The 23,148-nt window shown below is 32.4% G+C and overlaps 2 protein-coding genes across 9 annotated transcripts in view; both read right to left on the bottom strand.

Annotated features, from left to right (window-relative positions):
* Positions 1-7,505: 7,505 nt before the first annotated feature.
* LOC113521328 (brain protein I3) lies at positions 7,506-10,721 on the bottom strand. The gene is made up of 2 exons (XM_026906842.3): positions 10,502-10,721; positions 7,506-9,231 (listed from the first exon to the last, which is right to left on the bottom strand). Exons 1-2 carry the CDS (start codon positions 10,557-10,559, stop codon positions 8,903-8,905), a joined length of 387 nt encoding a protein of 128 aa, XP_026762643.1. The 5' UTR covers positions 10,560-10,721; the 3' UTR covers positions 7,506-8,902.
* A 2,911-nt stretch (positions 10,722-13,632) lies between these two features.
* LOC113521180 (protein N-terminal asparagine amidohydrolase) overlaps positions 13,633-23,148 on the bottom strand; it is a 107,041-nt gene continuing 97,525 nt past the window's right edge. For all 8 annotated transcript variants that reach the window (XM_052894038.1, XM_031912859.2, XM_031912861.2 and 5 more), the window contains 5 exons: positions 22,759-22,824; positions 21,506-21,688; positions 16,822-17,039; positions 15,873-16,034; positions 13,633-14,813 (listed from right to left, as the gene is read on the bottom strand). In XM_052894038.1, coding sequence (XP_052749998.1) covers positions 14,688-14,813; positions 15,873-16,034; positions 16,822-17,039; positions 21,506-21,688; positions 22,759-22,824 — 755 coding nt within the window. In that variant the 3' untranslated portion in view covers positions 13,633-14,687. The remainder of the gene's footprint in view (positions 14,814-15,872; positions 16,035-16,821; positions 17,040-21,505; positions 21,689-22,758; positions 22,825-23,148) is intronic.

Raw genomic sequence — 23,148 nt, forward strand, 5'->3', positions numbered from 1 at the left:
TAGGTAGGGATGAAAGCAGGTCAGATAACCCATCGCGACGAATTTTACAAGAATTAACCACGATGGCTTACAGGAGAAATCTACAATCTTTTTCTCCCCGGTATCCTTGGATTTGTCATCAATACCATATGTTATGAATACCAAAATTCTTATGAACGTATTTGAAAGAACGGAGTAAACAATGCATAATGATTCTATGATTTCGCTGTATATTGTTACTATATTCATATTAAGTAGGTATCTATCTAAATACGTACCTACTGAATCCAGGTAGATACGGTATACTCACTGCTCAGTTCATGTTTGCGATAAGGTTAAAGTTGTCAAACTTTAGTGCCGATAAAGTTAAGTCGCCCACTAAAGCCAGAACGACTCAAGCCTATGGAACTATAATGCTAAAAATAAACTGCGTCTTCGCTCGTAAACCACATTAGCTGAGTCGATAGAATCTGTAGGTGAGGATAACTATTATATCTAATAAGTTTTTTTTTATTTGACTTCTTTTTATTTGACTTGTAGCGAATGACAAACAAGTTAATGACCCACCTGATGAAGTGACAACCGTCGACTATAAATATGAACAGCACTAAAATATACGTGATTACCATTTCTGATAACTATGATGTTATGAATAAGGCTTAAATTCAGTAGTGGACAGATAACGGCTAATACGATAATGATAAAGGTGTTATGCCTTTATACCCTGTAATTTACCTCACCTCCTTTCCTGATATAGGTACACAAGCATAGTGGGGGAAAGGGGTTCAAAATTTGACATATATAATACTAAGCGTAGTTGGAAACCATCGTGCTTGTTGAATTCATCACGATGGTCTCATCCTCACCTTTCATCCTTCTCTCTGATAAACTATCAAAAAATACAGCATAGATTGCTAACAACTTTTACAGATCTCTCTGGTAAAGTATCAATAGATTCAATCAGTTTAATCAATCACGCTTGATTTGTTTTTAATATTTTTTTTAATAAATAAAAATGACATGGTATTAGGAAGTCAATATGGATACGTCTATAACTGTTATCTACAAAAATTTTCAAATTTTCACCGCATAATTGCATTTCTGTTGTGCCAAAGGTTGACTGGAAGTCAGCATTAAGTCCTTTTTGTACCTAACATTTTTTGTAACGTGGTAAATAAGGAATAAATAAATAGCCTCATCTGTTGCCGTTGCTAAAAATCCCCCCTCTCCCCATTTTAATACACCAGCTATGAGACAACTTTTAGATCAACAACCTTTAACCTGTGTTATTTTTAAAACGTATTTGTTTGCTTATTTGTCCTTCTTTCACGTTATATCCGATAGAATGTTTTTTCACTAAACATAAATTCCAAGTGAATCGTCCTAAATCTCACTTAATGCTCTACTAAGAATAAAAATCACGATTTTATTCGTAACTATAAATGTCGCAAGGCAGTAAATTTTATGAATAGTATTATATGTTATAGTAGGTACCTAAGAGATTAGGTTCTTAGGTATAGAAAAATAGGTTTTTTTATGGATATTACAAAAATAATCTTTACATACGTCTACCTATTTCTTTTTTGTCTCCACCAATTCACAATTTCTATCAGACATTCAAAGGTTGATTGGAAGAAATCCCTTTTGTGGGATAAGTCCGCCATTGTACTAATTTTTTTCTTAAGAACTCTGTATTCTGTAATTTAAGACTTTAGTATACAATAAAGTGTTATAAACAAATTAAGAAACCTATTTCCATTTTAATAATATTTTAAAACTTTTTTTTGACGTGACACCCTGGTGTTTCAGACGTATCATATACGTCTGAAACGGGAAAAAATAGTCACAATCAAAGAAGTTTTTTCAATTACAGTTACAGTACAGTTAATCTTTAGACGAGCTGCATCTATGTTTGTCACTATTATGGTATATAAAAAGTGTAATGCGATACACTGTTTAAAAAATTAATTTAAGTAGCTAAGTTTAAATATACACCTCTTCCAGTAAATTCTATACTGCCAATTTCCAGATCAGATCTACCATGCTTATTAGAGTGTGCAAGCAATTTTCAGGATCATTTGTTCATTCAATATGTTCAAGCAATTTGCTGCAACTATCTGAAAGCCGCAGCCCCACAGTAAGTATATATACGTAGTAGCTATATCTCTATGGATTTAATCTGTATAATTATTGCTAGGTATAGATATTTAAACTCACATCAATATTATAATTTTTTTCTTCTTCATAAAACGAACGTTGTGCCATCTCTTGCTTGTATTGTCCTGTCTATCCTTGGCACACGACTTCGCAGTCGCCTGAAAAAGCGTTATTTAGGCATCGTAGATATAGAACTCAATGGCGTCACCACAAATGATGTTTAAATCCAAGATAACTGAAAGAGATCGAGTCGAAAAGTATCCTCATTATCATTACCATCATATCAGCCGTTATCTGTCCACTGCTGAACATAGGCTTCCCCCAGGTTTGCCAGTTAGGCTTTAGTGATGTTTAAAGAGGGACGTTGCTGCCCATTTCTCGACCATTACACTCCCTTTGCCACCTCTTACAAAAGAAAAGTCTGTAGAAAAATGATCGAAATTAATAGCGCCAGCTGGAAAAATTGTCTTCTCTTGTGATTTCACATCTTTTTTTTATACAACTTAGCAAACAAGTGGCAAATAAGCTGACGGCCCACCTGATGGAAAGTGGTAACCGTCGCCTATAGACATGAGTAGTACCATAGACATAACAGAGTATACTGTTTTGCCCATGATACCCCCATGCGTTGCCATTCCTGAGGACTCAGGTGTTATTCCTCTGTACCCAATAAATTCACGCCATATCCCACTCTTCAAACCGAAACACAGCCACGCATCTTCTGCCATATAAGTTTTTATAGCAACAGCACAAAAAAAAACAATACGTCAAACTCACTCTTTTATATGGTTCTACGGGCAGGATAATAATATTTATAGGAAAAAGATTTAAAATTATAAAAATACCTACATAAAGTTTAATATTTTTAAAGCTTCAGCTTGACTCTATCAGAAACGTAAAAACTTGCCAATATTGACGTTAAGAAACTTGTCACGTAGGTATCAACAGTAAAATCCCCAACAAAAAGCAAATACAATTTTATTGCAAACCTCCGCTCTACTTTGGTATCATAGAGCAGTTCACTTTCTTTACAATAGCAAATTTACATACCCTACATTTGTATACGCTTGCTATGCACTTTGCATTCTCCAATGCTTGCGCCAATGTAGTCTTTTTGTTTAAGAATATGTATATATAGTACTTCATGTCATGTTCTTTATTGTATGTATATATTTACAAGAAAAATAAAAAAATTTAACCATACAGATTTCACGTTTCTAAGTGCAAGTACAAGTATGTACCTATTTAAAACTAAAAATACATAATTATCCAGTGTGATGGGATAATATTATCTTATCACTTATCACATAAACTATCACTGTCTACTCACCTTTTGCTATGACTAATTACCCATTGCTAGCAATATACCCATTAAGTCGACTCCACGCGGTCCCCCTAAAAACTGAGATAATTCTGGAGAATTCGTCATGATGAGCCTACTGTACACATTTTCAATTTCACCTATCATCCCTTATTGGAACTCCGTATTTTATTAGCGGAGGCGGGGTTACCATTCCATTTTGATTCCATTAAAACAAAAGTTCATAAAAACGAACAGAGGGAGACTGTACAAAAGTCGATTGCTTGGGTACCTCTGTCCCATTCGTGTTTCTACCGTGAAGCAGTTGTTTACATGACTGTGTTTCGGTTTGAAGGGTGGGATATGGGGTGAATTTACTGGGTACAGAGGAATAACATCTGAGTCCTCAGGAATGGCAACGCATGGGGGGGTATCATGAGCGAAACAGTATACTCTGTTATGTCCATGGTACTACCCATGTCTATAGGCGACGGTTACCACTTTCCATCAGGTGGGCCGTCAGCTTAAGAAGCGTTAAGCTTACAAGCTGAGGGCCCACCATCAGGTGGGCCCTCAGCTTGTTTAAAAGTTAATTCTAAGTTAATTCTAAGTTGTATAAAAAAAAAGAACATTTTTCATATTAATGAGGATGTTAAAAAATAATACTATTTACATTTTCTTCCCATATTTTAATTCGTAAAATCTATACAAATTCAATAATTGATCAGTTATCACTTTATATCAATATACTTAATATATGTATACTTAACAATAATAATTAACATTCTTCTTAAATATAATACAAGTTATATATTTTAAAAGGCATTTTTGGCTGTATTTTTTTGTTGTTCAGTCTAGACTAAATTTTTTCCAAATATAAATACCTACCTACTTACATATAGATGAAAAACTAAGTATTCATTTTAAACTATACCATATGATTAAAAGCAATATGAAGATAAAACAAAAAGGAAATATATATTGTAATTATTTATATCGGCTTTACTCACGTTTTCAAATTCTCAACAGGAAGCAGCCTTTATTCATAAGCACGATTCACGATTGTGTCGCCAGAATAAAAATAAATATGTAATTACAATACAGTATGACTCACGATAGTTATTATTTACCAATGTATATATAGATTTATCGACGAAATTGCTGTTATTATACTATAATCGGTAATCATTCAAACTATAATCTACCTTTAAGTGGTCATACAATAATTACTGTACCTATATGCATGTAACGAATATATTTTAATATACAGTTGTAATAGTCATTGGTGAGCCAATAAATAAATAATATAATTAAAAAATTTGTACGGTGTAAGACTACCTTTATATCTGCAAGTTACAATCATAAGTACAGTATGTTAAATACCTAACATAGTTCTATGTAAGTGAAACTTACAGATGACCTAGGAAAAAAATGGCGGGAACAGTGAACATTTAGTTTAAATTGAAGAGCTGTAGTTTGGGTATATATTTGATTACATGATTGAGCACATTTGTTTGTTATGATTATGGTGTGCTTTGAATATTACTTGTAGAACAATTATATTTTCGAGTTACGAGCTTCTTGTACATGATGCTGACAGAAATGGTCGTAAAAATGGCCGATTGCCATTGAGAAAAAAAGAAAACTAACAAATCTGTAGGAGGCTTAAAGAAAATATTATATGACATCTAAACTCAAAAATTATTACCAAGAAACAAAATTCTAAATCTTACTAATATAATAAAATTGTAACTAAACGTCTGTACATTTTAAGAAAAATGTGTCGTAATAAGAGCAATAGAAGACTGTATATTTGTTCCAGCAACACACAAAACCTACTGCAACGGAACGGATACGGTGTTCACAATTATATTTCCAAAGATTAAAAACTGATGTAGGTTTTATATTGATACGCCATCAAGAAGTGATATATCATTGTATTCCTATTTCTGAAATTCACGTATGAAAAAAAAATAGTATGAAAATAATTAGGTTTATTCTTAAGCTGTTTCCAATAGACATATGTTAATTCGACTGTATTTTTCTATGTTTACAAAGGTTACGCATCAACTAGGTTAATTATGAATTGATTTTCATAATTATTTTCGTAATAAAGCGCTTCAGTGCCAAGAACACTCGCTGGATTTCGGAGTATTTCTATAACTCTTATAATCAGTGTAGATAGGTAGGTATATATAATTTCACTCTCATAACATAGATATTAATTAATAGTACTTAGCCATATATAGCTGTTAATACAGAGGACTTGAATACTCTTCCAATACAATATAATTACAATTATTATATAATAAAACAATATCGTTATGGCGCAATACAATAGATACAGAGATTGCTTATCTGGAAATCATTATATTATGATCAGTAAACTTAACTTTAGATACCTTTAATTATTAAAATATTTAAACGAATTATAATCAACAAAATTATATATTTATTTTAATATAATAGATATGATTCAAACTACTAGGTAGGCACAAATTCGATAATAAACTTTTTTTTTTAATAGATTTTCTTTATTTTATAAGTATATATGGCCTTTTAATATAATTACAAAGAACCACTACATAAATACTACGTACTTAATTCATAATTGAAATTTTACGTAAAAAAATAAACACAAGATGTAAGAAAATTATTGCATGTAATTTCATATAAGGTATTCACATTTATAATATGAAATTAGATTGTTTAAAAAAAAAATCAAACGTAATATTTCTAAATTTATAACACGTAAAGTGAGCAAATTTCTAACGTATTCAACATTAGTGAATGGTACTGGCACGCTAATAATACAAGTCACAAATGTTATTATTAAATGTAAAATTTTAATGATAAAAATACATTAAAATATACAACAATTATACACTTACAATAATCATTAGATGATTATCATCCAGCAAAATTATTCAGCTTAACAAAACAAGTCACTGAAATTGTTTCGTCACATAGTAGCGGTCACGCTTGTCGTAAATTGTTAGATAAGTATACAAAATGTCGAAGAGAAAGAAGTATTACAGGAAATTTGCTACGGCACAATTTTTATGGCATCGCCATCGGCATTTGGGTGGTATATTTTACTAAAGACAGTTCTTGAAGTAAATGACATAAAAGGAGGACTCTATCCGATAGGATTCGAACCCGAATCTAAAGTTAAAATGAATCACTAATTATACTACGGATGGAATTAGTGAACAAATTTTTCAACCACTACCTTTTAATCTTTCAACACATTTTTTTTTAATGAATTACTAACGACCCTACCTGGCTTCGCACGAGTGCAAGTGCAAACTAAATAGCGTCGCCGGCCTCCCATTACATTGCGACATTTCATTAGGAACCTCTAAAATTATCAGTATTTCTCTACTATATTAAGCATGTATTATACATATAAACCTTCCTATTGAATCACTATTAAAAAACCGTATCAAAATCCGCAATAGTTTTAAAGATCTAATGATACATAGGGACAGACAGATGGTAATCGAATTTGTTTTTTTATAATTGTTTTAAAATCACTAAAACTGAATATAGGTTGCACATAAAAATATATAAAAACAAATAGGAGTTATTTTCAATTTAGGAGTTATTTATCATTATGAAAAAGATTTAAATAAGAAAAGTGACACAAAAACATTTAAAATAATCCCGCATTTAAATATAATATAATTCAAACACGATTTACTGTATACAATTACAGTAGTGACTCTGGCTGCTCAGCGTGCCTAAATTTATTTTTACACAGAATGCCTAATTCTTGTTAATGTAGTATTAAACATAACAATGAAAAATGTATTGGACAAAAGTGGAAAGAGACCGATGCTAAGACCTATATTGACCTATCATCACCAGATGGACCGTATACTGTCAAAACAAGTATCACGGAAACCACCACGAAAAAAGAAAATAGATGTTACAAGATATATACTAGACATTTTTATTATTATCCGTAACACGACACGACATCGTACAATTTTACCGTCACAATATATTTTGTTTTGAATTTCCGTGCATGTCGATATAATAATCGAAGAAAATAGCTGAAAAACAATTGTTTACGCTCTATTGTTATACCGTGACGATATAATCGTATCGTTCTACATTAAATTATAACCTTGTAAGGATAAAGAGTGCTAACGTTCAATTGTACCCTATCACCTCAAATCAGTCATCTGTCCACTGCTGTACATAGACCTTCCCTAAAGACTACCATAAGGAACGGTCCTGAGCCACCTGTATGACTTGCTGCAATGTATTTGAGGTCATCACTCCATCTAGTGGGAGAGTCGTCCTACACTCTGTTTGCCCTTACGGAGCCGCCACTCATTAACCTTTTTTCCCCATCAGTTGTCGGTTCTTCGAGCTATCTGATCAACCTATTGCCACTTCAGCTTACTAATCGTTCGGGCTATGTCAGTTACTTTGGTTTTTTTTTTCGGATATTCTCGTTTCGGATTCTATCACGCAAAGAAACTTCGAGCATAGGCTTCTCCATAGCTCGCTGAATAATCTGAAGCTTTGGCAACCGTGTAGGTCCATGTTTCGATTCCATAAGTCATCACTGGCAACATGCACTGGTTGAAAACCTTCATCTTCAAACTTTTTTGGATGGAAAGATATGACGTAGACGTAGATTCGTCGATTGACCTCTTTGTCGAAGTTAAACTTACTTAGTGGGACAAGCTGTCTCTAATATACAAACTCATCGATAACTTCGAGTTGGCATTCATGAAAAATAATCTTAAAAACACCAATGACTTAAATCGACACTGCAACTAATTAAACAATGCTACTTAGTAATAAAAATTATATTAATACAAAAGTCTTAATTTGAAATAAAATGAAAAACATATGAATAGTAAAATCGGCTTAATATTTTCATAATGATGATAAAATAACATGAATACACTTATACCAGCTATTAATAGTATATAAAGTAACTGGTGTGATCTGTATTAGGGATAGGAAATATCACTGCTACCTTTGTATTGGTACATACAAAATCACATAATATCAGACTATATTGATGTTGTGTACTCTATAACTAAAGGACATGTAATACATGATATGAATATCACTGTTTTCAATTTGTGAAGTATGTGTCACCCATATGATTGAATATGACAATGAGTCACCAAAATTAAGTATACAGTATGCGTGCCATTCAATATCTGGATATTAAATCAATCAAATGTTGATACAACTATATACAATTTGTATCACCTTGCTTATTTTTCATTAAATATAATTCATGACCTTATTTGATCTGCATAATTTTTCGATAATTTATAAATTGGTATTGAGTAGAAATAAAATTTGCATCAAATAAAAATATTGTTTTAAATTTCGAACTATCACATGGCATATTATAATTATACTTGATACAAAAGGATAACATTTTTCAAGCCTTTCAATTAGACGGTAATTTTCTTTCATACTTAAAGAAATTTATCCAAACATTGCACCACAATTGGAACATCTTCTGTTCTTTAGAGCGAGACAGCACAAAATACCAATTGGAAAGAAGAATATAGCACAAAGTATACCCAAACAAGTAAAGTCATCCTCGAGGATGCCAACACGGCAGGCTGGGCATGCTCCAACCGCAAGCAATGTTGGCTGCACTGGTTGTATTATGATATTTGTAGCCCCATAGTTGGGCATGTAACCTGGTTCTGGTTGAGGAGGTGGTGGCGCTCCATAGGGGGTGTATCCAGGTGGTGGTGGGGGATGCTGTGGACCTGGTGCACCCATGTTTGGTGGTTGTGGCATAGGTCCTGAAAATTGAAAAATATTATTTGAGAAAATACCATAAAATTAAAAAAAAAAAAATTAAATAAATATATTAATACAGTGAATACTAAATAAGCAATCTCCCTATCAGCAACATTCTTTACATTTTATTTATTCTACTCAGCTTAGTTAGTAAAAGAAATAAGTAAAAATATTTTCCAGTCAGTAAATATTTTTCTACTTCTCTCTTCCCTATAAGAAAATTTTGTATTGAAATTGGTTCAAATGAGTTGCTCACATAGAGTGTTCACTGTATATAAATTAGTGATTTTGTATTTACATCTAAAATAAAAATTTTCATGCATGCACCTATAGTTTGATGCCCACATTATAAGTACAGTATCAATTTAATTTCCCTTAACATTGGTTATCTGTTTTATGTTAAATAATAAATACCTAAATAATATTGTCTTAGAACATTTAAAAACATCATATTGCATTTTATAAGTATGCAAAATATAAGTACTGTCATATATGTTTTTTTAATATTACTTTCTTTACATATTTATACAATCTATTTTATATACATAATTAATCTTTTGTCTGCTCGGCTTTGTAGCAATTATTGTACACCTAGCATCCAACATTAAATTTTTTAATATTTCAAACTTTTTTTGTTGTATATTCTGTTTCTAATTTATTATTGTGTTAGTCTTTGGCAGAATTAAGATTATTTGCCTGCCGGGACCAAGTCTGTCTTATAGCTGAAAGCTCTACTCCATATTCTAGGGTGGACACCGAGTGGGCACGGCCCACCTAGACACCCCCTCCAAATACACATATGATGTAAATAAATTATAATAAAAAGAAATATATAAACATTTCAATGTCGGATAAATCAAGACTTGTGCTGTAAGTCATGCTTACAATCTTTACATAAATTCAACTGGGATGATTAAAAGATTAAAGCATACTTTATGGAACAAAGAACCAAAAATTAATAGGTTTTGTATTCAGTATTGACAATATAGTTTTATCATTAATTATTAAATATTTAACAATTCAGTAATAAGTTATTAGAAATATGTTAATACCTTTGTTAGGATATTGTGTAAACATTTATATTTGTTAAAACTGCACAATGATAGCACAGCGTTGGCTGACAGTATTATTTTTCATAACAAAACAGTTAAAACAACAACAAGAATTAATGATCGTCATTATCAAAGGGATGCAATGACATGAACGGTAGGTAGGTACACTGAGTTACCTTATCACAGCTATTAGTAAATACAATGATCCGAGATACCATACCTTGATTCATAGCCGAGGAATAAGGCGGTGGTTGATCAGTTACCGCTTGTTTCTCCATTTTTCCTTATAAAGAAAAAAAATAACAAGTCTTTTTTTTATATGTGAAATAGCTTCAAGAGCTAAATCGACAATAGTCGGTCCTTTAATCGTATATACAAAACAGGAAACTTCAATAAGTACATAAAAAAACCAAAACACTTGATATGATGAATTGTGACAATTTGAATGACAGAATAGAGTGAGTGACAAAGTTAAAATAGACTAGATTGACACAAACATGACACATAACTAACAAGCGGCTTGAGTTAAGCGGTCATTATTTAAAATCGTAGAGTGCCGCAGATAGTATCTTTAGTCTATGTATATATAGATGCAATTTTTTTTTAATGGATGATGATGGAATGTTGTCCCCGCCTATACGATCGGTATACACTGACGGGGCATCAGTGAGGGATAATTGATGAAGATGAAAAGGCAGTTCAGTTAACCCATCTTGACAAATTCAATGATAAATTAATCAAGATGGTTCCCAGGAAGAACCGCGTGGAGATCGACCTGATAGGATATATTAATAGCAATGGGGAAATAATGATGAGGATGGATGATTACTAACAATCCCTTCCCTCCAGATGTAAGATTAAAGATAGTATTCACTTTCTATGGTACACCTAGTTATTTATTGCTGTAAGTAGGATAGAGATCAGAATTGACAAGGCAAGAAACATAACATCCTTAATATTTACCATTCTATAAAAAAACTATAAAAGAACTTTTGATATAAGACAAGATTTTTTTTGTATTGAACCATGTTAAACCAAATTATTGTTTTCCCATATTGCATATACTAAACTAGAAGGAGGCCTAGTACCTAATACAGGGGGGAAAGGGATTGTTAGTAATAGGGTTAAATAGTACCATTACTAGCAATATGTCAGGTCAACCTCCACGTAGTTCCCTCTGGAAACCATCGTGGTTAATTATAGATGAATTTGTTAGGATGGGCTAACTGACCTGCTTTCATCCTCGCCTATCATCTTTCACTGGTGCCCCGCCAGTGTTTACCGATAACATAGGCGGGGTTACCATTCCATTATCGTCTATTAAGAAGTACCTAAGACAAAAAAAATAAAAGCATTTTCAATTAACTTCAAAAAAAGGAAGAGGTTCTTAATTCGGTTATATATACCAGAGGGAGACTTTGTACAAAAGTCGATTGCTTGGGTACCTCTGTCCCATTCGTGTTTCAACCATGAAGCAGTTGTGTTTGCATGGCTGTATTACAGTTTGAAGGGTGGGATATGGCGTGAATTTACTGGGTACAGAGGAATAACACCTGAGTCCTCAGGAATGGCAACGCATGGGGGGTATCATGAGCGAAACAGTATACTCTGTTATGTCCATGGTACTGCTCATGTCTATAGGCGACGGTTACCACTTTCCATCAGGTGGGCCGTCAGCTTGTTTGCCATTCTAAGTTGTATAAAAAAAAATATATTGTTTGTTACCTCTTAACCTCGTCAGTCACTCAGTCTCCGTCCGTAAACCAATTTGAAAAATCCTTTTTTTTACTTTCAGAATGATGCTATATACATTTCTTAAAAATCAGTTGTTTGATTTTTAAATCAAAATAAATGTTTTGTCACATTTGAAGTTGGTGATTTATTTGTAGGACTTTTTGAAGTAAACAGTTTTTACAATAAATTTTGTATAAAAGTATGGTACATAAGGGATTTGTATAATTTCCTAAGAAAATAATAATGCGAAATAATTACAGTATTTTATGCATGTCACTCTGCAGTATATGTTACTGAATGTCGTTTCTTAAAAATATTATTGGTAAAAAATAAAACAAAATCAATTTGAACTTTCAAAATAATCATTATATTTCACAAAACAATAACTATTAACGTCGAAAACTAAATAACTATTTAGATGTTCGAAATATTTACAAAAGCACTTGATCAATAGGTTTTTTTCATTAACAATGTGTTTTTAAAAATTGTTGTTTAATTAAACTGCTATATAATTATTATTAAGATCAACTAATTATATTATAAAATCGTGAGGAACACATTCTAATGTCCAAAATATACAATTATCTTAACTTGTAACTTATAACAATTTACACTGGAATTTATATTTACATACAAATATATATATATAAACAAAATTTTATTGTAAACTCAAATCAGCAATACACTATGTTTCACAAATTACCAAAATTCTATCAGCAATTTTAATTTGCTAAATCATAAATAATTCTAAATATCAACATAACAATATTTGTTATAAAAATTAAATTATACTAATGTATTACTTATTTTAAATCATTATCACAATAATATAAAAATAAAATAATAGCAAATAATATTTAGAGATTATATTTTTTTTATAATTAGGTAATTAATATTCTTATGTGGCCGAAATTGAAATTTGAAAGCATAATTCACAAACAATGTTAATCCCAAGTAATTTAAAAAGTCAATACAACTGTAGCATTGTAGTTATTTATGTCGGTTTTACTCACATTTTAAATTCGAGGATGTCCAACTAGTTTAGGATTTAATAGAAGCCTTTATACATGAGCGCGGTTCAATATAATGCAATATGGCTCATAATAGTTATTATTCAACAAAATATGTTTAATTAAATGTATCAAAAATGTGATGCTGTCAAATTATTCAAAAGATATAGTGATGTTTAAAAAAATACTATACAAGCAAAGAGAAAATAAAATACTAAATCTAACATCAGATAATAATTGATCATTGTAAACCCAGAATATTGAAACATGGTAACATTTACATTAAATGACAATTTTCAAATATAATTCAACAATTTTGAATACTTCGGAGTGATTTCTAAAAAGTATTCTTATGAAGAGCTAAAACATTAATCATGCAATAAAATTGTTATTGCATGATAATTAACATGCACTAAACTTTTGGAATGTAATAGAATGGAGACTTCAAAAACTGGAAATTAAATTAGACAGTATTTGTTTCTATGATTCATACTTTAGCTCGTTATTAGAGGAAATCTTTTGGAAATATTGAAATTTGTCTCTCTTTTTTTTTTTAATTGACGTAATTTAAAGTGTTACCATACTTCAATATAAAGGATCTTTATTAAAAAAAAAACATAATAATAAAAATAGATAAGAAGTCGATATTTCACTGCATATACTACACACATACACTGGTATTATTGTAACAAAATTAGTAAGTAGTACGTCGAAATTGACTTCATTAATATGTGAATACGGATATTTTTTTGGCCTCCATGAAAAAAATTGGATGCAATTGCTATGCTAGTAGCATTAAAAATATACAAATTATAACTGTATTACAAATAATTCTTTTATTTATCCAACACAAACATGACGTAAACCAATAAGTATACACTCTTTATTCAAATTTAAGTCAATCAAACAATAATTAATATTATTTTTATATTTTAATAATATTTCTATAAAAAGTTACAATTTATATTCGACAAGTCTCTATGAAGTAGGAATAAATTCGAATAAAGTATACTCATTCATTCATTAATGAATGTAAATGTACATATTCATAGTCATAACTTCCTTAGTCATAATTTAATTTTAAATTTTAAAACAAATTGTGAATATGTGCCAAATACATTATTGCTAATAATTTTGTGCTTTTTTTATTTTATAATCGACATAATTATAATGTCATATCAATAATTACAACAATTTAGAAGTCAATTTGCTATACATTAACCCTTATTCATAAAAACACGGTGATTCGTCTCCTTCTTGTACGTAAATTTTCTAAATTAAGATAAAGTGACACAACAACCTAACAATGAAAACTCAATGCAATTTTTTTATTATTACATGATTATTACATTATTATTGCTGTTGTGTTACTTGATTGAAAAATATCTAAAACTACCAAACTCCACTATAAAGGAACGAAATCCATTAAATAATGAAGTGAAAATAATAAAATGTATTTTATAAATAAATAATCTTCAGGATATGTAGTAGATTAATGAATACAAATTCAGTTTTAAGCCCATTACATTTTTTTATTATACAATAACGCGGCACATTATAATTATTCGTTACTACAAAATTCATTTGCACCATTCGTCGGCTCAAGTCTTATAATAGTTTTGCTACAGGCAAACGACAACAAATATTACCAAAATGGTAGTTTTAAAAACGTATAGGCACCCAGCAGCCCGTTTGCTCGTCGCGGCGGTAGTAATGCGGCCGGTTGTCAGGGAACACTGTGACTGCCGGAAACGGGTGTTGTTGGATGAACTTTAGTGTTACCCGAATCTGGAATAAATAAAATTACACATAATTTACTAAATTGTACATATGAATACGATCTATCACTATTCATCTCATCCATAGACATAGTTAAGAGGGAGTCGTCACCCCAGGATACGAATGGATCTTTTAACTATGCGTAAAGACATGTCTGAGTCTACATAATGTGCCTTTTTTAAATGCTCTCCAACCCCTGAAAATCTGATGTTGTCATCTATCCAGGATACTAGAAGATGCTACTTTTTGTTTATGGGTAATAATGGAATGGTAAAACCGCTTGCGCTATCACTGTTGTGGTACCAATGAGGATGAAATAAGGTCAGTTGGTCCATCGTGATGAATTCATCGATAATTAACCATGAGGTCCGCGTGGTGGTGCATCAGACCTTTATTGCTTACAAATGAGCTATTAGCTCCCGTTACTAACAATCCCTTCCCGGTGAGGAAGGAATTTTTAGTTAGACGGACTATCAGCCCCGTTGCTAGCAATATACTATATCAGGTCGATCTCCACGTGGTCCTCCCTGGAAACCATCGTGCTAAATTCCAGGGGTATTCATCACGATGGAATAACTGAATTGACTTTTCATTATCACTTATCATTCCTCACTGATGGCCCACCAGCCCATACCAGTAGCGCAGACTATTATCATTCCATTATCATAACAGGGCGACTAAGAAAACACAGTTAAGTACACCAGCGTAAACAAAAAGAAACTTTAAATAAATCCCTAATACGAGTCATGTCGTAATAGTGGGCTAATATTCTCTTTATGGAAGAAATACGAGGCCAGAAATTTAAGGTATTTTTGAAAGACTTAAAATGTTGGCGACAACCTGGTGAAAAGTGGTAACCGTCGCCTATAGATGTGGAGCACCATGGACATCACAGAACACAATATTATACCCGTAGTACCCCTCACGCATTGCCATTCATGAGCATAACATAACACCATAGTGGTGTTGTCTCCGTACCCTATAATATTACTGAATTGAGTCCTAAATCCTTTCTTCCCAATCATGGCCCTTAGAAATTGATTAAAAGTAAATTAAATATTTACTTACATTGTGCACAAAGTGCGGCGGCTCTACTGCGGGGGTGGTGCTTAGATGTTGCAAGATGAAGTCATCTGACTGCTCGAGCCACAGGTCCACGCCTCGTAGCGGGTCGTAATTGAATGGACCGATTCGTAACATGCCTACTGCATTGTCATATATATCTAAAACCTGAAAATATTCAATTAATTGGGTTTGTTACCTCAGTATATTCATAAGCACACCTTTTACTATCATCGTATTGAAGACTGATCATAGATGTATTTAAGTTTTTCTTGAAGTTTCACAAAGACATGTTTGAGAATACATACACGTCTAGTTTACGGGCCCAGGGTCGCCCTAGAAAATAATATTTAATACGCCAATGAAAATGATAGATTCAATTTTCAATACAAAATATATTTCCGTTTTAACTTGAAATCCATTATGAATAAATTTTTCTCTCAGTAAGTTTTTTATATTTTTATGGGAAATGCATACCGTCCCTACAGAAGTTTCACTTCCAATATAGAGTTTAATTATTTATTATTATTATTTTTTTACCTAGAAGAATTTTTTTTCTGTGAGAATGATAAAAAAAGAAATATTGCGTTGATCTGATCATTTGAAGAGGATAAATGAAAGAAGAATGACATAAAAGATTTATTTCGACCATCAATGGTGTATCTAATGAATGGAAATATCAGTAGGGGCCGCTCTAGACAGACGAATGTCGGCTAAATAGGCGACGTGTTGAATAAGGGTCAAATTAAAATTACTCGCAACCGGCGAATATGTATGATAAGATTGGTAAATATAAAGGAAACAAAAGAGGTCTGTCTGAATCGAAACATTTGGTATTCCATTGTTTCTGCCTATTTGAATAGAAGGCAGGAATGACAGATATGTATGTATGTACATTTTTTTTATTTGATATGTATATATAAAACAAAATTTTTTTTTTTTAATATGAACTAACCTGCGCAGAGTGCGGCCCGCCTGTGATCATCCTCGCCTCCCTAAGAGGCAGTTCCGGTCCCTTATCCGGGAAGGTGGCTGGGAACAGGTCCCCGGCTCGGATGTCGACGCCGACGCCGGTCACGAGCGGCGCCGGCGAGCCGCCGCCGAGCGCTGTGTTCAACTCACAACAGCACGCGAGAGTTAAGTCGATCTCGACCGTCAGTCGATGGAAGGAGACTGTAAATTAATTGTATTTATTTATGTTATATCCTTTCTGTAGTTAAATATAAATTGAACCATAACTTGCGCTAGCTAGTATCGAGTGAGGAAATGAACGAAGTCGGACCAGTTGGATCATTATAACTAATTCACCAAAAATCAACGACGACTGACTTTATATAATACTAGTAATGGTACGTAAGACCACCGCACCAACAATCATCCGCCAGGGAGGGAAACAATAGCCTCATTGCTAGCAATATGCCTTATCAGGTCGACCTCCATGCGGTTCCTCCTGGAAACCATCGTGGTTAATTCTTGCCGAATTCTTCACTATGGGCCGACTGACCTTCCTTCACCCTCACCTATCATCTATCACTGGTGCTCCGTCAGCGTATATCGTTAGCGCAAACCGGGTTACCATTCCATTATCACCCATAAAAAAAAAACAATCCTCCACCTATAGTGATGTCCATTTATGGTGGAGAAAGAACACTGTTTTACTAGATTACTAGAAGACAGTACAAGTCATCAAGTCATCAGCATGGATACCTCTGTTCTTTTCGTATTTTTATCGATAAGTACTTAGTTGTGATTGCATGACTGTATCAATTTAGCAGTTAATATATTAACTTTATCTTATATTTTTATTATTTCAGCCGTTAACTGTCCACTATTAAATATAAGCTTTCCCCATAAGGGAAATTTTGCTAGTAGTTGCCACACTTGGCAGATGTTAACTATATATTTTTACATAATACATATAACAACATAAATTGAACATGTGATCAAAGCTGTCCAGAGTACCCGTCCATGCACTCATAAAATATGAATACAGCTCTAACAGTGGATTAAGCAAAACATCTTAAAACATCTTAAGACAGATGGATTTGACACTTGACTCCCTCTACTTGTCCTGCAAGGGACTACGTGTTAATATAAAAAAAAACTATACTACCGTTACCTCCTACTAAAAAAGGACTAGGACACTACTTCAAAGGTTAAAGTACAGTACAACTAGGTAACATTGATTAAATAATACGTGCAACGATTACGTATAACTATTACGAAATGTTACAAACCGCTATTTAATTTCTTAGCAATAAAATCTACGTCTACCTCTATACATAACAATAGATAATATCGTTTCGCCTAGTCGCCAGCCCACGCTCTATTCAGATGATATTTCTTATCTTTTGGCACTAAAACAAAGCTGATGTAAATTAAATAACTTCGTATTTCACTAGTTGTTTTTCCGCGGCTTTAGCTGTACCGAACCCATCAACATTTTCGATCCAACCAAACCAATAAAAAAAATATGAGTATCATCAGATAAACAGAATTAAATAAGAAAAGTTTAAGATTTTAGTTATTTTTACATTATTAAAATAAAAACAACAATGTGAAACAACAACAAAAATGAAATGAATTAGAATTTAACATAAAATTTAACGTACTTAAGATTTAAAATACATAAATAAATTAATACAGCATACAATGTCATCTACTTTAACTAAACAAAGTTGATACTGTGAATACTAAATAATAAATACTAATAATAGTTGTTAAAACTGTAAAATAAGAAACTGAGGATTAATTTTAATAAAGTACATAAAATATAAATATGATGTTTTTTTACAAAAATAACACAATCAAGAAACATGCAATTAACAGATGTTCAGCGATCTTAAAATGTCATACCACCTTAACGACGTCGAACAATATGATATCGATAAGAATGTAGTGATTATTTGCCCTGTAATGATTCATCGACAATGATTCATTATGTTTGGATTTTGTGTTACAATTGTAGTTTAAAAGAAAATAAAGCAAAATTGTAAGAAATTTAGGTTCAAATTCTATATATATATATATATATATATATATATATATACGAGGTTTGTCCGGAAAGTACGTATAAAAGTTTTTTAAAAATTTTATTTTACAATTATTCAGGTAAATCAATTTTATCCCCTTCAAAGTACTCCCCCTGTGACATAATGCACTTGTGCCAACGCCGTTTCCACTGTGAGAAGGCTCCTTGAAAGTCCTCTGGTTGTAGGTTTCTCAGCTGCCCCGTCGTAGCTTTTTTTATCTCATTTATGTCCCCCAAATGCCGCCCCCGAAGTACCAATTTGGTTTTTGGGAACAAGAAGAAGTCACACGGGGCCAAATCCGGCGAATAGGGGGTGTTCGGTCACCGTAATGGAATTTTTACTCAAAAACTCACGGAACGATCTTGGCGCAAATTTTTTTCATTTGAAGTTCGTTTCTTAGAATTTGGTGGACCACGGTTTTGCCCAAATTAAGCTCTTCAGCCACCTGTCTGACCGTTAAACGACGGTCCCCATTAACACAAGTTCGAATTCTTTCCACGTTTTCGTCGGAATGTGAAGTGGAAGGACGTCCTGAACGTGGGTCATCTTGAACGCTTTCTCGGCCCTCTCTGAATCTTTTTAGCCACTTGTGGACGGTTGGTTCCTTCACAGCATCATCCCCATAAACTGTTCTGAGATCGGCAAAAATTTCACGGCCATTCTTGCCGAGTTTCGAGAGAAACTTGATTACGACGCGCTGCTCTTCAACGGAAGCGGGCTCCATGCCGACGGGGTTTCGTTAAGAGGTAACTTCACAGATGGCGTGACAAGCCAGTTCGCACCGCACGGCGGTCAGACCAGAACTGAAGCATTGTTAGGGACATAAGGAAGGGGTCCTGCGCTTACCTGGCCTCCCCACTCCTCTTTCTCGCATTCCAGAACACTTTTATACGAACTTTCCGGACAGACCTCGTATATATATATATATATATATATATATATATATATATATATTATATCTATATATTTAAGATTTCCTTTTTTTATTTATAGTGTACACTGAATGGGCCTATGTACCATACAACTCTGGAAAGCCACTTTTTTAGACTTCTATCTCCAGCAGTTCTGATGCACTGTTATATCTAATCATTAGAAAAAATCGTTGAGCGTTAATGAACTAAAATATGTATATTGGTAAATGAATAAATTCGTTGTAACTTATATATATTTAGAATTTATATATATATATATATATATATATTTATTTATACTATTTTATATTTATTTATTATTTTGCACATATTAAAATATGTGTACAGGGCGGACTTAATGCCTAATGGCATTCTTTACACGTCGACCATTACGCTAAACAGAGAGAGTAAATGGCGATTCATTTGTCAAACAAAATCAATTTGTAAATGAAATAAATATTTTAATAGATAACAACATTAACACATTTTAAGATGAATACATACATACAGAATAATATACTTACAAAAATTATACATACATAAATACCATACAATACAATACGTATACAAATACAAAATAAGTAATATAATAAATATATAAGTTTTGGCTAATCAATTATTAGTTCGTATAGATTGAAGCTTTTAATTTTTTTTTTTTTTGATATAATTTTCACGAAGGGACTTTTTAAATGAAAATTTAGTTAGGGAATTTTAGATATCAATAGGTAGCACATGCCAAAGGTGGCACATGGCAGAGATGGTAAATTTGAATGAGGAGGTGAAGCGAAAATCGCGAGAGTGGGTAGTACTTAATAATTGGAATCTTTCTTTAAGACACTGAGGAGATTGTGAGCCATAAAGAATAGAAAAATAGATGATGACTCTAATTTTATAATATATATTATATTATCCAAAAGCGATATGATCGGTGAGTGAGGGTATACAGTAATAGGTTAGAAGTGGTGCGAAGATCGCGAGAGTAGGTTGTACTAAAGAATTGGATTTTTTTTTAAAACTCTGAGGAGATTGTGGGTCATAAGGAATAGAAAAAAAAATGACAAAGAACTCTATAATACGTATTATAATATAGAGTCAAAAATTTAACATTCTTCTAAATTCAAATCCGGACTCGGTGTGCACTCAATGACACTACTGTGACAAATGGGCCATTAGTTTGCTTGCCTAGTTGAATAAAAATTACTATGGTTTTATAAACCGCCAAATAATTGTTTAGTCTCCAAATCAAATTAATGCTCGACTGATTGGCATTGACATACTTAAGATTATTTTCAGATTTGACCCCTTCAAAAAGACGCATGATATTCTCTGAAACATGTATTGGCGCATAGCTGAAAACTATGCTCGAATCCTAAGGTAGTAATTCTGAGGCTAGCATGTCTCACCACTCAAGACATCAAGACAAGACACTCTTTTCAAACTATAAAATATACTTTATCTACCATATCAGCCAGTATAAATATCAATGGCAAACTTCTTTTTAACATTTTCAAATGTTTTTTTTTTTCGAGAAATCATTGAAGAATAAAATATATAAATAAACATTTAAAAATACCTTAACAAGCGAAACCGGTTAGGTGTTTATTGTAACAATTGGTGAAAGAGTACAAGTGTTTTTGTAATAACATAAAAAAAAATGAATAACATAAAAAAAAACTTCAAAACACTAGCCACTCACGCATGATGTTAGCGAAGAGTTCGTCGGAGTACCGGTGCGGGTCAGTGAACCCACCGACCAGCTGCAGCTCAAGCCTGCCCTCCGGGTAGCCGACCGCGAGCTGTTGGACCCTCGCCACCATCGCGCTCGCCGCCTCCGCTGTGCCCGACCCGTCGAAGTGGGCTAACGCCACTGCGCCAGATCCTGGAAATTGGAAGAAAATAAATACCGTTGGATATACATTGCCACCTAGTCTCAAACTAAACAAAACTCCAACTATGGGTACTTGACTACTAAAGAAATACTTTGTTAACAGGAGACTTGTCATTAATCATGTCAATATTAACATAAGAGTTTATCATTATTGTAGTATTATATAAAAAATCATATAGAACTCTTACAGAGTTAAGCTCGCCTGTTGTTGTCTTTATTTAATATATATTATGTTTGTAATTTTTTGTGTATAATAAAAAAATATATATAGAAATAGTTTTTACAAAGGTGGATTCATTCCTTCTTATTAGAGGGCATTTCAACAGAATTCAAGATGAGAACTAGGATCGGTTCAGAAAAAGCAATAATATCTATGATTTTATCGAACCAGGGCAGAAACTTGATAGTCACGACCTATTTCTTAAAGGAAAATTAAAGTATATAAACAATGCAGTTAAAATAATTGGAAAAATATTTTAATTTGTATTTATACTTACAAAAACACGAAAGGAATACAATGGTGATTTTGATAGTCGTTTACATTTCTAATATACATAGAACAGTAACACGACACAAAAACAGCTGGATGATAATATTAAAATAATAAAAAGATTTAATACCGCCTCACCAGTGTTACAGATAAATTCAAAAATATAATTAAAAATTGTGTCCCACAGAAAAACTGACTTTGATTGTGACAAAACCAATTATTTTTATTTAAAATTTCTATAGGTATATCTAATCTGTAAGTATATCCTTTCAGATAAAAAAAAAGATAATTTCCCAAATTGATTTAGAACTAACAGAGTTATGAGATAACAAACACAAAAAAAATCACAACCGTATTGAGAACCTCATTTTATTAAAGTTCGTAGATAAAAAAAAAGTGTAACTGTACGCTAACGCGTGAAAATGCCGCCCGAGGTAGGTGATTCTATTTATTCCACTGAACAGATAGAGTATTGAAATACCTATATGAACGCAATTATTAACTTTGTTGAAATGTAACAAAGTTAATAATTGCATTCATAGGTATAATTATTTTTTAGTTAATTTCTTACCTGAATGCCTGACGACAACTATAATACATGATGTGGCATCGTCTGATCCAATAATGTTGACATTTTCTGAAAAGAGAATAATAAAGATTCATTACACTGAGGTCCACAAGATTCATTACACTGGGGTCCACTTACAAAAATATACATATGTGCGTACATTACCTGTTAACATTAGCAATTACCAGAGGGATAATGTACAAAAATCGTTTGCTTAAATACCTATGCCTCATTCGTGTTTCTGCCGTGAAGCAGTTGTGCCTGCATATGTGACTGTGTTTCGGTTTGAATGGTGGGATATGGCAATGAAATTACAGCATACAGAAGCATAACACCTTAATCCTCAGGAATGGCAACGCATTATAAGTATTGATTGATCAATCATATATTATA

Source organism: Galleria mellonella, unplaced genomic scaffold, assembly GCF_026898425.1.
Source record: "Galleria mellonella isolate WM207_F2 unplaced genomic scaffold, CSIRO_AGI_GalMel_v1 utg19, whole genome shotgun sequence".
NCBI classification, from domain to species: Eukaryota; Metazoa; Arthropoda; class Insecta; order Lepidoptera; family Pyralidae; genus Galleria; species Galleria mellonella.

Coding starts and splice junctions, on each gene's coding strand:
- LOC113521328 (XM_026906842.3), bottom strand. CDS start 10,559: ATGGAGAAACAAGCGGTAACTGATCAACCACCGCCTTATTCCTCGGCT. Junction 9,232..10,501: donor TTCCTCGGCTATGAATCAAG/GTATGGTATCTC, acceptor TTCAATTTTCAG/GACCTATGCCACAACCACCA.